Below are 12,499 nucleotides of genomic sequence, written 5' to 3'. Positions count from 1 at the left end.
AGACAGATATCCCTTCCCTTTGGCCTCTCAGTACAAGGATGAATGAAGTCATTGTCACCGAATATCCCTTTCCCCTCCTTCTCTTTTTATCATGCCATTTTATTTCTTATCTTCACTACTGTTCTGAAAACAAACTAAGAAAAATACTAAGAGAAAGTAACACAGTAAAGATCTATTGCTATGAATTATAAGAACATTGTGGATTTGGTTTAATGTTTAGCATCTCAGTTTACTTATCTGGAGAGATGTCCAGAGGGTAAGAGAGCATACTACCCTTTCAGAGATCCAAGTTCAGTTCCCAGCACTAACATTGGACAATTCACAACTACCCAAACACTCCAACTGCAGGAGATCTGATGCCCTCTTCTGATCTGAGAGCTCCTGTATTCATGTGTGTATAATCTTACACAAACATGCACAAATACACATATTAAAAAAAAAAGTCTTTAAAAAGGGACATGAGTATCTACCTTTCTGTACTTTTTAAGTTTTAATTTAACTTTTCTCAAGATTTTTGTTTTTAGAATTTAAAATTCAATGAAGAGCCTAAAGACAGTTCAAAGTTCAGTAGCCTATTCTCAGTTCCTTACAGTATTGGCATCTTATAAGAACAGAATCCTTTTATCAGCCCTAAACGTACTGGAACTTATTCAGCATTTGAAGTTTTCTTGAAATGTGAATCTAGAATTCTAGATTATACTTAAGCATTATGTTTCATTAGTCTCTTCTGGTATGTGAGTTTTCCAGTTTTTTTTCTTAATCTTGACACTTTAAAATGATATATAGTGTTCTGACTCTTCGAGATTTATTTTATTTTTGTTTGGGTATACAAACATCTAAGAAAGCCAAACGAGGGAATATGATCCCAAGGAACTCCAGTAAAAGACAGTTGTGTATCTTAGCAAACATCACACATATGTTTTGCTAGATTACTCAAGCACTCTGTTTGTTGTTATTATAATTAGGTACTGTAAAAAGTGAAATAACTGTCCCTTCCTTCTAGGTGAAGACAGAGGCCACTGGCCTCAGAGTCCAGGAACAACAGTGCTGTGCACACCCCACTCGTCTGCAGTATGTGCAGCAGCTTTCAGAACCAAGCCCAGTCTCTCCTCCCTCCTTTCTCTTCATAGAAAAACACGGAAAGCACAAAGGCAGGGTGACGTGTTGAGAAGGGTGCCATTAACTGGACCACACCATCCTGCATTGGCTCTGCCACTGTCTAGCCCTGGGTTTTAACATGAAGGCGTTAACTTTCCAGAGCTGCAAGTTTCCTCATTTAAGTGGGGCAGGGTAGATGCCCAACTTCCCTGGAACTCAGGGAGGTATAAAATGCAGATATTGGCTGGCCATTGTCTTCACTGCAGGTATGTAAAAGCAGAGTGGAATCTTGCATATTTTCTATCCCGTGTCCTTGGTAAACTTCAGTTTTGTAGACTCTTTTAGACTTCTTATAGAAAAATGATCATTAATAGTTAAAATTCCACCAAGAAGCCATCTTTTTTTTTTTTTTCCCGGAGCTGGGGACTGAACCCAGGGCCTTGCGTGCAAGCGCTCTACCACTGAGCTAAATCCCCAACCCCCTAAGGAGCCATCTTTAACACAACTACTAGTACCATATGAAAAACTGTAATTCCAGAGTATTCTTTTTATATTTGTATACCTACAAAAAGAGGTGACAGTAATCTTTTAATTTAACTTTTTTATTAGGTCTTCCTGTGTAGCCCAAGCTGGTCTAAAAGTAATAATAATCATTCCGTCTCAGCTTTCTAAAACCTGCATTATAGATGTATACCACCTGGCTAAATCTGTTTCTCAGTTATGTGAATTAGACAGTGATAAGCCATGGAGCTTTTTGCCAAAGTTGGCTTGGCTGATGAATGACAGGGGTCTTGTTATGTTGCCCAAGCTGTCCCTAAATCCCTGGGCTCAAGTGATCCTGTAATTATCTTAGGTTCCCAATCAGGACAGCAGACATATGGCACACATGGTGCCTCCTTCAAAAGCTCACGTTAAGGCTCTGCTTTAGTCTTCTGCGTAGGTTAGTAATGAACATTTCCTGAAAGGAGTAAGTAACTCACCAGTAAGCAGGCTGGAATAAAACCTTCATCAGTACAGTGTTCTGCATATTCTTTTAAATTTGAACTTTCCAAAATAAAAGTCTGGCAAGTAGATGTGAGGTTTTCTTGTTGTAAGTAACCTAAATGAAGAATAGAAGTTTGAACACTTTCAGTAAACTCTGTACTTTTGGTAAGAAGCTCTTAAAATTGCTAGAGTATGTAGGAAAGCCAAGTGGAGTCTCCAGCAAAACATGCTGTTGTTCTACAGCCTTTCTGTAGTTGTGTTGCAGCATAAAGCAATGGCCACGGGGAAGAAACCAGCAAAGAAAGAGTACGTGCACTCCACTACTCCGACTTCCACGATTACTAGGTGAGCGGATGGAGACACATGCTTACTGGATTACCCAAATCCACATTCCATTAGCATCACTTATCTGACCAGCCACTTCATGTCTCATCGAATCAAAGAGAGATCTATTTACACTGTGTTAAGTCAGAAGGATATTCTTGATATTAATTCCAATAAGAACTCCAACCATAAGTGAGGGCTAAAGGTTGGTAACCACTTGGCTCTGTATTAAAGTTATCAAAATAGCTCATTGGAGGAAAAGAAGTTTTGTTTGTTTGAGACAGACTTTCTCTGTGTTTCCCTGGCTGTACTGGAATTCACTCTGTAGATCAGGCTGGACTCAAATTCAAGAGATCTCTCTGCCTCTGTCTTCTGGAAGTAAAGGTATAAGCCACCACCACCTAGCAAGAATAGTCTTTTAGTAACTCATGCTGTCACGAGTTGATATCTGCTTGCAAAAATGAAGCTGGTCCCCAAACATCACTATATTAAAAAATTAACTCCCCTAAAATCAAATACCTAGCTGTAAAGGCAAAGGTTATAAAACTGTTTCAAAACAGAAACAACGAAAGAAGTAATTTTTTTGGCCTCGGATTGAACAAAGATATAATGATTAAACATTGATATATTCAAGTATAGCACTTGAAACACAAGCAACCAAAGAAAGAGACAAGCTGAATATCGACATTTCAAATTTCTATGCTAATAAGGATACCATTGATAAAGCAAAACAACTTTTAAAATGTAAAAAAAATTGCATATCATTTACCTTGTAGATCCTAGAAATCAAACTAGAACTTGATTTTACCAATATACACTGGGACAAAAATCGAAACACCCACCATGACCTGAATACTCTTGAAAGCATGCTAAATGAAGTTAGACATGAAAGCCACAGTATTTCAATTATGTGTGATGTCCATAAACAGCAAATTCACACATAAAAGCAGGTAATCAGAGGATGGGGAAGCTGAGAGTGCCTGTTATCAGTATGTGCTTTTTGTTGGAATTAGTGGTCCTATTCCATATTAGAAATATAAGTCCCTGGGTTCGGTCCCCAGCTCCGAAAAATAGAAAAAAAAAAAAAAAGAAAGAAATATAAGTCCCCCGAATTTTAGCGTGTCAATTATACACTGCAGGGGAAGAACCCACTATAAACTCCTAACATACTCTGTGGAGCTTTACTTGTCGCATCCTAATTTTATTGTAGCTCTCTGACCATTCCACCCTTCAAATTAATCTCATAAAACATCCTTTATTGGGGCTGGGGATTTAGCTCAGTGGTAGAGCGCTTACCTAGGAAGCGCAAGGCCCTGGGTTCAGTCCCCAGCTCCGAAAAAAAGAACCAAAAAAAAAAAAAAAAATCCTTTATTATATTCCCTTTGCCTACAGTTGGAAATCTCCTGCAATATGCAATAACTGTAAGCAACCCCTTACATTCTCTAGCCTAAGTATATTTTATTTATCTCAGTGCTGGTAAATATAATGACTGAAACATTTTCTTAGCTTTAATAAATGGTTCCTAAAGCCTCTTCCTATTCTAAACTTTTAAGTCTCCTCACTTGGACACATGCACATACTCAGTTCTAACTACAAACAAACAGAAGCAAAGTGGGAGCTTGACCAAGAGCACCTGCAGCTCTTTCAGAGGACTGCGCTCAGATCTTCACCTAGACTATGACTAGCAACCATTTTTAACTCCAGTTCCAGGAGCCTCAACATCCTCTTCTGATCCTCTGCACTGTGTGCATATAGTACAGATACACACAGTCAAAACAGTTGGATACATACAAATAAATAAAATTAAACACAACCCTCATAAGGGCCTACAAAGCCACATGAGTTTTTTTTGTTTTTTTTTTTGTTTTTTTTTTTCTTTTTTTTTCGGAGCTGGGGACCGAACCCAGGGCCTTGCGCTCTCTACCACTGAGCTAAATCCCCAACCCCGCCACATGAGTTTTAAAAATGGGAAGAGCACAAAACAAGTCCTCTCTTAGGAACCATTATGGCTCAGGAATTAACTTATCACTTTCTTCTTGTAGTCCACAAATAGGTGAAATAGGTTTTCTAACTTCTAACTTATATGAAGAAAAACAAATAAATATTCAAATATTTCCTGGAGCATAAGAAGCATTAGGAAAAATTTAAAAAACCCAAAACAAAAAAATCCACACAAATAAACGAAAACAAACCAAAACTGGCAAAACCTCCAAACAAACCCTTTATTTCAGATTATCCCTACTTTAAGATTGCTATCATTGAAAATCATATTGCAAATTACATGAATTAAAATGATACAACTGGCCTGGCAAGATAGCTTCTGCCGCTAAAGGCATCTGCTCCGCGAGTCTGATGATTTGGTGTGAACCCCGGAGTCCATGGCGGAAGGAGGCAGCCATCTCCTGAAAGTTATCTTCTGACTGACTGCCACACATGTGCACAGCCACTGTCACATGCTGCTGTTTTTGTCTCTTACACAAAATAATAAAATTCAACTGCAAAAAAGCCGTTTCCTGTTTGTGAAATATAAACAGCTTAAAAAGATACCTCAGTTTTCCCAAAGTATTATTTGGAATGAATGAGGTGGCAATAGGATTCTGTGAACACAAATTTAAAACATTAAGTAAACCACTGAAGAAATCACCTTGGAATCTGGGTACTTGGAATTTTTTCTTCAGGTTTTGGATTTGGCTTAGATCCACTAAAAATGTTTTTTTTTTTTTTTTTTTTCGTTGTAAAGAGTTCTAAAAGCATTAATCACCTAGATGTATTCGGTCACTTGACACTTGTGACAGGTGGTCGTTATGAAATAGAACTCCTAAACAGTCTTCCTTCCTGGAGAACACACATTCCTAAGAAGTGTTATCATCCTAAAAGGATAGAAATTGCTCCTGAGAGAAATAGGAAAACCTCATTTTTATGCAATACAAGAGATATATATCTAATATAAGATGTACAGTTTGTGACATTAAAAATATTTGTGGGAAAGGTGGTTAAAAAAAATTCCAAAGACTCCTTAAAGGGTCTAACAACAAAATGAAGGTTGAAAAGCAATGCCTTAGACAGAATTTAATATAATTTTTCCACACTCTCAAGTAAAATATATGACCAATTGTGCTAGCATACCTTGGGAAAATAATATCACATGATACACTGCAAGCTTGCATAGTGTATTTGAGAAAAGGCTCTGTGAGAATGCTATATTACTTCTTTTGTTATAGAAATATATAGCCATCTAGAAATATCTGAGACACATTATGTTCTACTCTTAAAATATGCTTTGATAAAATTTGAGCTTTAATCTTGCTTAAATTTGTTAAGTTCTGTTTTACTTTGTCTTAAGCGCTCAAAACCAATGGAGAAAATACCTGAAAATGTTCAATGATGCCACTGTTTATAAGATTAACTGGTTATGTGCTACAAAAATGCCTATCCACCATCTGATTGGCCATCTGATCATAACCAGTCACATGACAGATAAAATCCTAACTATATCAAGGGGCATCAATATATTGGGGAACATTCTAAGAGCTTGGGCATTTTAGGGAAAGACAAAAAGGATCCTAAAGAAAGCAAGAACTAAAGCTCTACTTCTGTAAACATCTCCTTCACATACTGATCGCCCAATACTGATGCTTTCATATCCTTGAAAGAATATAAATGTAAGGAATAAGTTCTTACTAAGTAACAGTGTCTTGTAGTATTAAATCTACAAACATAAGATGTATAGCTTTGACCCACAAATTATAATTTGCATGGGGTTAGAAGAGATTAACTTAGGAAAAGCTAAAAGTATTGAGAAAATAGGAATGGCTTGGTTTATGGGAAGATCCAGACTTAAGAATTTACTACTACTCATGGAGAATTATTGGTCAAGGGAGTGATACGTCTGTCCCAAAGTAATGACAGCAGGTATGTAGGAATTTGTTTGGGGATGATGCCCTGTTCGAGTACTGAATAAAACCTAAGAATACTTAACAAGCTTCAACAGAAAAGACAAAATGGTTAAGAACCATGGAAAACCAGTCCGGAGAGATGGCTCATCAGTCAAGAGTGTTTATCACTCTTCCAAAGGATCTGAGTTTAATTCCTGGTGCCCATTTAAGGTGTTTTACAACTGCCTGCAAATACAGCTCCAAGAAATCGAATATCTCTGAGCTCCACACACCCAAAATGTAGTATGGGTTCATGCACACACATGAGAGATTAAAAATAAAGTAACATAAACATGAAACACTTCAAGGGTCAACAGTGAGTGCAGGTATTATTCAAGATGCGGGATGATCACAATTGCATTCTGGTGAATGTTTATTATATCAGTCTTTAATATAAATGAAAATAAAACCAATAGCTCCTGATCTCTTTACTTGTTTTTTTTTTTTTTTTTTTTTTTTTTGGTTCTTTTTTTCCGGAGCTGGGGGACCGAACCCAGGGCCTTGCGCTTCCTAGGTAAGCGCTCTACCACTGAGCTAAATCCCCAGCCCCAGCTCCTGATCTCTTAAGAATATGTTGGTACTGGTCCTGTTTGCCCTTAAAGCAATTCTTTATTTTCTAGGACTCTATTTAAGAAGCTAGACTTCAAACAGGCAGTTACTCTGCTCACCTGTCAGCTAGCTTCTGACTAAGTTCGCCAAAAGTGCAAGGGCTTGTATCAGACTGGAATTCAGGAGGAAGAAGCCTTATTCCCTGATTGTCTCAAGAATCTTTGCTCTGACTCTAGACAGATCAGGCAAGTCTTCAGTTTCTTCTTCCACGTAGCTGCCTCTGGGTTGCTTTATATTGCCTTGTCTCCTGGATTAGCATGGCTTCCTGCTGTGCTAACTAACCTATGAGTTCCCTCATCACATAAGCTACAAAGCTTTTGTACCACCTGTGTAACCAAGTTTCTCATGAAATCCTATCACATTAAACGTACAACTTAGTGCCTGTTTTCTAAATGGATGCCACACATACAGAAACTAACCTACTTAAATTGAAAAAACAAAAACAAAAACTAAACCCTTTAATCATGAAAGTGCTCCTTTTACACACAGAATTTATTATTTTTGAAGTCCCTAAGAACTCTGAAGCTTGAATGCAAAAACTCTTGCTTGAATCCAAGATAAAGAATACTGAATAAGAAAGTTTTAGTTTAGGAAGAAGAAAGAAAATTTAGAGGTAGAGAGTAGTAATTAATACTACTAAACCATAAGCTTAACAATTGCTATAATTATCAATTTTGCAAAATCTCTACCCACCAACAAAGTTACTTTAATAGGACAGTTGAGAAATTACCAACCTTAGCTACTGAAAGAACTTTCTGATACCACACTTGACTTGAACCTTTAATACAAGTATATTAGGAATACAGGGGAAAAGGAATATATAATATTTAGAAAAGCTTAAGTACCTTAGTATGCTCCAACCTAGTGCAAATATTGAAAAGATGGGGCTGGGTATAATCAGTTCCACAGAGCATTTCCTATGACATAATAGTAAAAGCCAAACTGATGACCCAGAGGCAGCAAACAATGTATTTTGGTCTCTACAATAGTTTGACAAATTCCATCGAGGCAACAAATAGCTGGCTATGGTTGAATAGTGCATTTAGGTGACTACTCAGTGCTGCAGTAAGGTGAAGAATTAGAGGAAAGTGAATTAGTAAGGTTACTAAGTAATAAGCGGTTTTACTAGGTTTTATTTGGTGACATAGGGCATTGGGCAATGTGAGATGGAGTTTAGAAAAATGTTTTGGTATTAAAGGGTAAGAAGAATAAAGAAGTGAATGCTAAGGGAAATTACCTTTCCTCTTATGCTTAAAAAACTGGCAGTGTTTGGAACATAACAAAACAACAAAAACCATAGGCAATCAAAAGACAGGGGGTAAAGATGGTAAGGGGGTACCACAGAAGGACCAGAGCAAGCAGTAACCCTGTATATCGATGAGTACCTATATATAAAAAGATAATACTAAATCACAGAATTGAGAGTAGGGGTAGAGGTTTTTTTATATACCAAGCTCAAAAGTGATTCCATTTTGAGATGCTTCAGCAATGTTTGCAAAAGAATATACATGAATTCCAAGTAGAGCATATGGAAAGACATCACAATTCCAAAACAGAATGGGAGGCGAGTTGGAATTCAAGGCACTGAAAGCGGAATCTGAATAACAAAGATGATTTTTTAACGAGAGTTTCCAGGCATTAAGAGACAAAGTTACAGCGTGTTAGTGGGACACAAACCTAACTATTCCAATTAGGAAGATCCTGTCATTTCCTTAAGGTTTTAACAAGGCAGGGCTTTCTCTTCAGGGGATATGCTGACAGTGTGTAAAAGTGTGTAAAGCCCCTCCCTACCCCCTTTCTTACAGCTAGGAATGACATCCTACTGGTATCTAATGGAGAGAAATCTGGGTTGCTGTTAAACATCCCATAAAATCTGAAGAAAAAAAAAAACGGAAAAAAACTCATATTAATTATCTACTTTTACAATGTTCATACTGCCAAATTCAAGAAGCCATTTTTGAGGCTTGGATCAAGGAATTTTATTTGGATCATTAGACTGCTAAAAGTCGCAGTTCTTACCTACACACTACGTACAGGGGAAAAAATATTTACACTGTGGGTCTACTTTTCATCAGTTTTCTTATGAGCCTAATAAATTTAAGAATTACAAGAAAGCTAACTTTAAAAATCACAGGTATAAATTTAGGTTAACTACCCAAGTCTGATTAAGTAGAAAAAAAATTAAACATTCAAAACATTAGTTTTAGTGTTTAAGTTTCACCGTTCAGAGCCTCTTAAATATGTCCTGCCAAACGTGCAATTTTTATTTTTTTGGATAGGGCACAAAGCAAATGTTCGTAACGGCTTTGGAAACTATGGAAGGATTCCTCATACTCTGACCATTTTCTTTTAAAGATGTCGCAAATAATGTTTCAAAGTCACTGTTCAGTTTTGAGCCTAAGAGTCTCTTGATCCATGCAGTACAATCCGTTTTATTATTTCAAAGGACAAACAACGAAAACAGTCTTTCTCGTAGACAGTATTCCCCGACCGACCAGTGGTCTATGAACAAGCCCTTTTCAAAAATGGAGGAAAACGAGGGCTAGAACGTGTGCAGCCAGAAGTCAGTTGTCGTACCTCCTAAATATCTGCTCAAGAACACGACACACTGCCGTTCTGAAATATGCAATTGGCGTTTCAAGCCTCTACGGTGGGCCAGAAGTGTGGAGACCTCCCTGTGTCCCAAATTCCTAGTGCTAAGGTCGGGTTATGGGTAAGGGCGTCGTAAAGTCCACAACACTGGGCGGCCGGGGAAGCGGGGTTTTCTCCCCCTTTTCCCTTTATCAGTCCCGGCTCTGACAAGGGAAAGGGTGGGGTGGGGTGGGGGGGACACACAGCCCCGTCCATCACACAGACGACAATCCTTCAGGTGTCCCAGCGGGCCTGGCTGTGCCTCGGAATCCAGGCCCCAGGTGTTCCACGCCGAGCTTCCTTCTCTCTTCGGCTGCCCCCATCGCGCAGCACGGTGAAAAGGGACATCCCCACACCAAGGAAGCTTCAAATGTCCGAGGCCGCCGAGGGACCAAGCCTCTCCGCTAGCCTGAACTTGGACGCGAGCAGACCACTCCTCAAAGCTTCCCCACCCGGGACAACTCTCCCCCCCAGCCCCTAGTCTTTCCGTCCCCTCAGCCGGGTCCGATCACCCGCCCTCCCGGGCCGGCGCTTACCCAATACCAGCCTGGCTACATCCGAGGGTAACAGCATGATCCGAGCTGCACAGGGAGCCGCCTGAAGGGACGAGACTCAACTCAGAGCAAACACGGCGACAGTCCCGGCGCCGCCGCATCTCCCGGTTCCACTGGCGGTGCTGAACCCGCGGCAATTTGTCCCGCCTCTTTCGTGCCACTCCAACCAATCGCTTCCGCGGGAGACAGAAAGGCGCCGAAATGAAACCCGCCTCCGTAATCCTTGGAATCGTCGTCATTTCCGTCTGGGGAAGGTTGGGGCCAGAGAGGACCCGGTGGCCGGGTGTGGGAGCGACGGCCCCTGGGCGGAGTTGCCGGAGCGAGGTCGAGCGCCATTGGTGCGCAGTGCGCAGGCGCGTTTCCTCAGGCCCGCTGAATGTTTTGAGGGGAGCGAGTGTTTTGAGTTGGGAAGCTCGTGATCCCTAGGCGCAAGCGCAGTGGTGCAGCGACTCAAGCTGAATTCTTCCTGTGGGGCACCCTTGCGGTACCAACTTGCCGCTTTTGAACCGGAAGCGGGAAGGCGAGCTTGCAGAACCAGCTGCTAGATCCGTGCACGCGGGAAAAAGCGAAGCGACCTGGGTTTGCCTTGGCAGCCAGAATGCAACGGTAGGAGCGAGGAACGAACGCTCGGGCTTCTGTGAGGGAAAATTCTCATCAGACCCCATCTTTCCTCAGCTTCCGAATGGCTCTGGACGCCTCTTACCCCTTCTTTGCTGGACGGCCATGATCTTCTCCTACTTTCTGCAGACCTTAGTTGGCATGAGCCTGAGCTTTCCTTTCTACGCGTCTCTCTTTCCTGTCACCTTAAGGGTTCTCGTCGACCTAGGAGATTTTTTTTTTATCTCACACTTTAGTCTCAGACCGTTTATTTCTATTTAAGCTACAGGTTTGCATTTGTTCGTAGTTAAGAGCACTGGCTAGGAAATCACAGCCTCGAGAGTTCGAATTCTTATTGCCAGTTGTATTACCTGTGCTGTCTTTTAGTGAGGTAAGTGGCAACCCCTAAGAGCCTTTTAAAATGTTTTACCTGCTCTTCCTTCCCCACCCCAATCTGGCACAGATTATTAGACAACTACTCTTTCAGAGCGGTAATGTGATAGGAAAAAAAAAAAAAAAAACCGTGTTAGCCGAGGAAGGACTGTTTCTGTGGAAATTGAGCCTGAAAGAATCAACTTTGCGCTAGACCTCGCCAGGTGTAAATTGTTCTGCAAGATGGTAGGGAAGCTTTAAGAAAAAAGGAAGTGCATGAAAGGCACAAAGTGTAGCGAGCTTTTGTTATTGAGTGGTAACGGATTTTGCAGTCTCCAGTGTATTGAAACCATAGGAAGGGATGAGAGCAAGAAGAGGAGAAAATAGATTTGTAAATTGATCGGAAGAGAAGACAGTAACAGGATGACAGTAATACTGAACATTTGTTCAGTGTGTGTGTGGGGGGGAGGAACATGAACGAACTCCTGTCAACTTTTTTTTAAAGTTATTTATTTATTATCTTTAAGTACACTGTAGCTGTCTTTAATCATACCAGAAGAGGGCATCAGATCTCATTACAGAGGGTTGTGAGCCACCCTATGTGGTTGCTGGGAATTGAACTCTGGTCTGTCTGGAAGAGCGGTCAGTGCTCTTAACCACTGAACCATCTCTCCAGCCTGATGAATGAACTCTCTTAGGTAAATACTGGTATCCTTTTCTTATTTAGCATCCGGAAAACAGATTTGTGAGGTTAACCAGCATGTTGCAGGTTGGATAACTGTTAATTGAATGGACCTGGATTGGAACAATACAACCTGACCATAGAACCCATCCTTTTGCAACCCAGGCTAGCCCCTAACTCACAGTTGTGGGACCTCAGGCTGGGAATATAGTACTGCCATACCTGACTGAGCCCCAGTGCTTTTTACCACTAGCCAAGACTAGCATGCCAGAGGTGGGGTTATCTGGGAAGGTGAGATATAATTATCATTGTCAAAACATATCAACCTGACTGAACCTTCAAATGGAAGATTCTGTCAGTTAGTTCAGGGGCTTTTGCTTAGGAAGCTTTTTCGGTTGAATGTTGGGAGCTGGACCTATGTTACCTGTTTTAATATCTCAGTACCGTTTGTTCACCTGATAGCTCTCTTACTCTAGTTGGGTAGCTTTGGTTCTGCCACCCACCATTGTTTGGTTTGTTTGTTTGTTTGTTTGTTTTCAAGACAGGGTTTCTCTGTTGTCTTGGCTGTCCTGGAACTCACTCTTTAGTCCAGGCTAGCCTTGAATTCAACAGATAGACCTGCCTCTGCCTCTCTCTGTGTGCCTCTCTCTCTGCCATTCTCTCTGCCTCTGCCTCCTGAGTGCCAAGTTTAAAGGCGAATACCACCACAGCCT

The 12,499-nt window shown here is 40.5% G+C and overlaps 2 protein-coding genes across 13 annotated transcripts in view; one reads left to right on the top strand and one right to left on the bottom strand.

Annotated features, from left to right (window-relative positions):
- Npat (nuclear protein, co-activator of histone transcription) overlaps positions 1 to 10,259 on the bottom strand; it is a 37,637-nt gene extending 27,378 nt beyond the window's left edge. For 5 of the 7 annotated variants that reach the window (NM_001434409.1, NM_001108147.2, NM_001434410.1 and 2 more), the window contains exons 1-2: positions 10,118 to 10,259; positions 2,079 to 2,197 (exon numbers count right to left, since the gene is read on the bottom strand). In NM_001434409.1, the coding sequence (NP_001421338.1) occupies positions 2,079 to 2,197; positions 10,118 to 10,154 (156 nt within the window). In that variant the 5' untranslated portion in view covers positions 10,155 to 10,259. Of the gene's footprint in view, positions 1 to 2,078; positions 2,198 to 8,400 lie in introns of all 7 variants that reach the window. The other 2 variants (NM_001434411.1, XM_087561959.1) reach the window with 2 other exon arrangements.
- A 379-nt stretch (positions 10,260 to 10,638) lies between these two features.
- Atm (ATM serine/threonine kinase) overlaps positions 10,639 to 12,499 on the top strand; it is a 103,973-nt gene continuing 102,112 nt past the window's right edge. For 4 of the 6 annotated variants that reach the window (XR_015626422.1, XR_015626420.1, XR_015626421.1 and 1 more), the window contains exon 1: positions 10,639 to 10,741. The gene's annotated coding sequence lies outside the window, so the exon portion shown is untranslated. 6 annotated transcript variants of the gene reach the window in all.

Source organism: Rattus norvegicus, chromosome 8, assembly GCF_021556685.1.
Source record: "Rattus norvegicus strain SHRSP/BbbUtx chromosome 8, alternate assembly SHRSP_T2T, whole genome shotgun sequence".
NCBI lineage: Eukaryota > Metazoa > Chordata > Mammalia > Rodentia > Muridae > Rattus > Rattus norvegicus.
The sequence above is the reverse complement of the archived record's forward strand: the minus strand, read 5'-3'. Positions and strand labels throughout refer to the sequence as shown.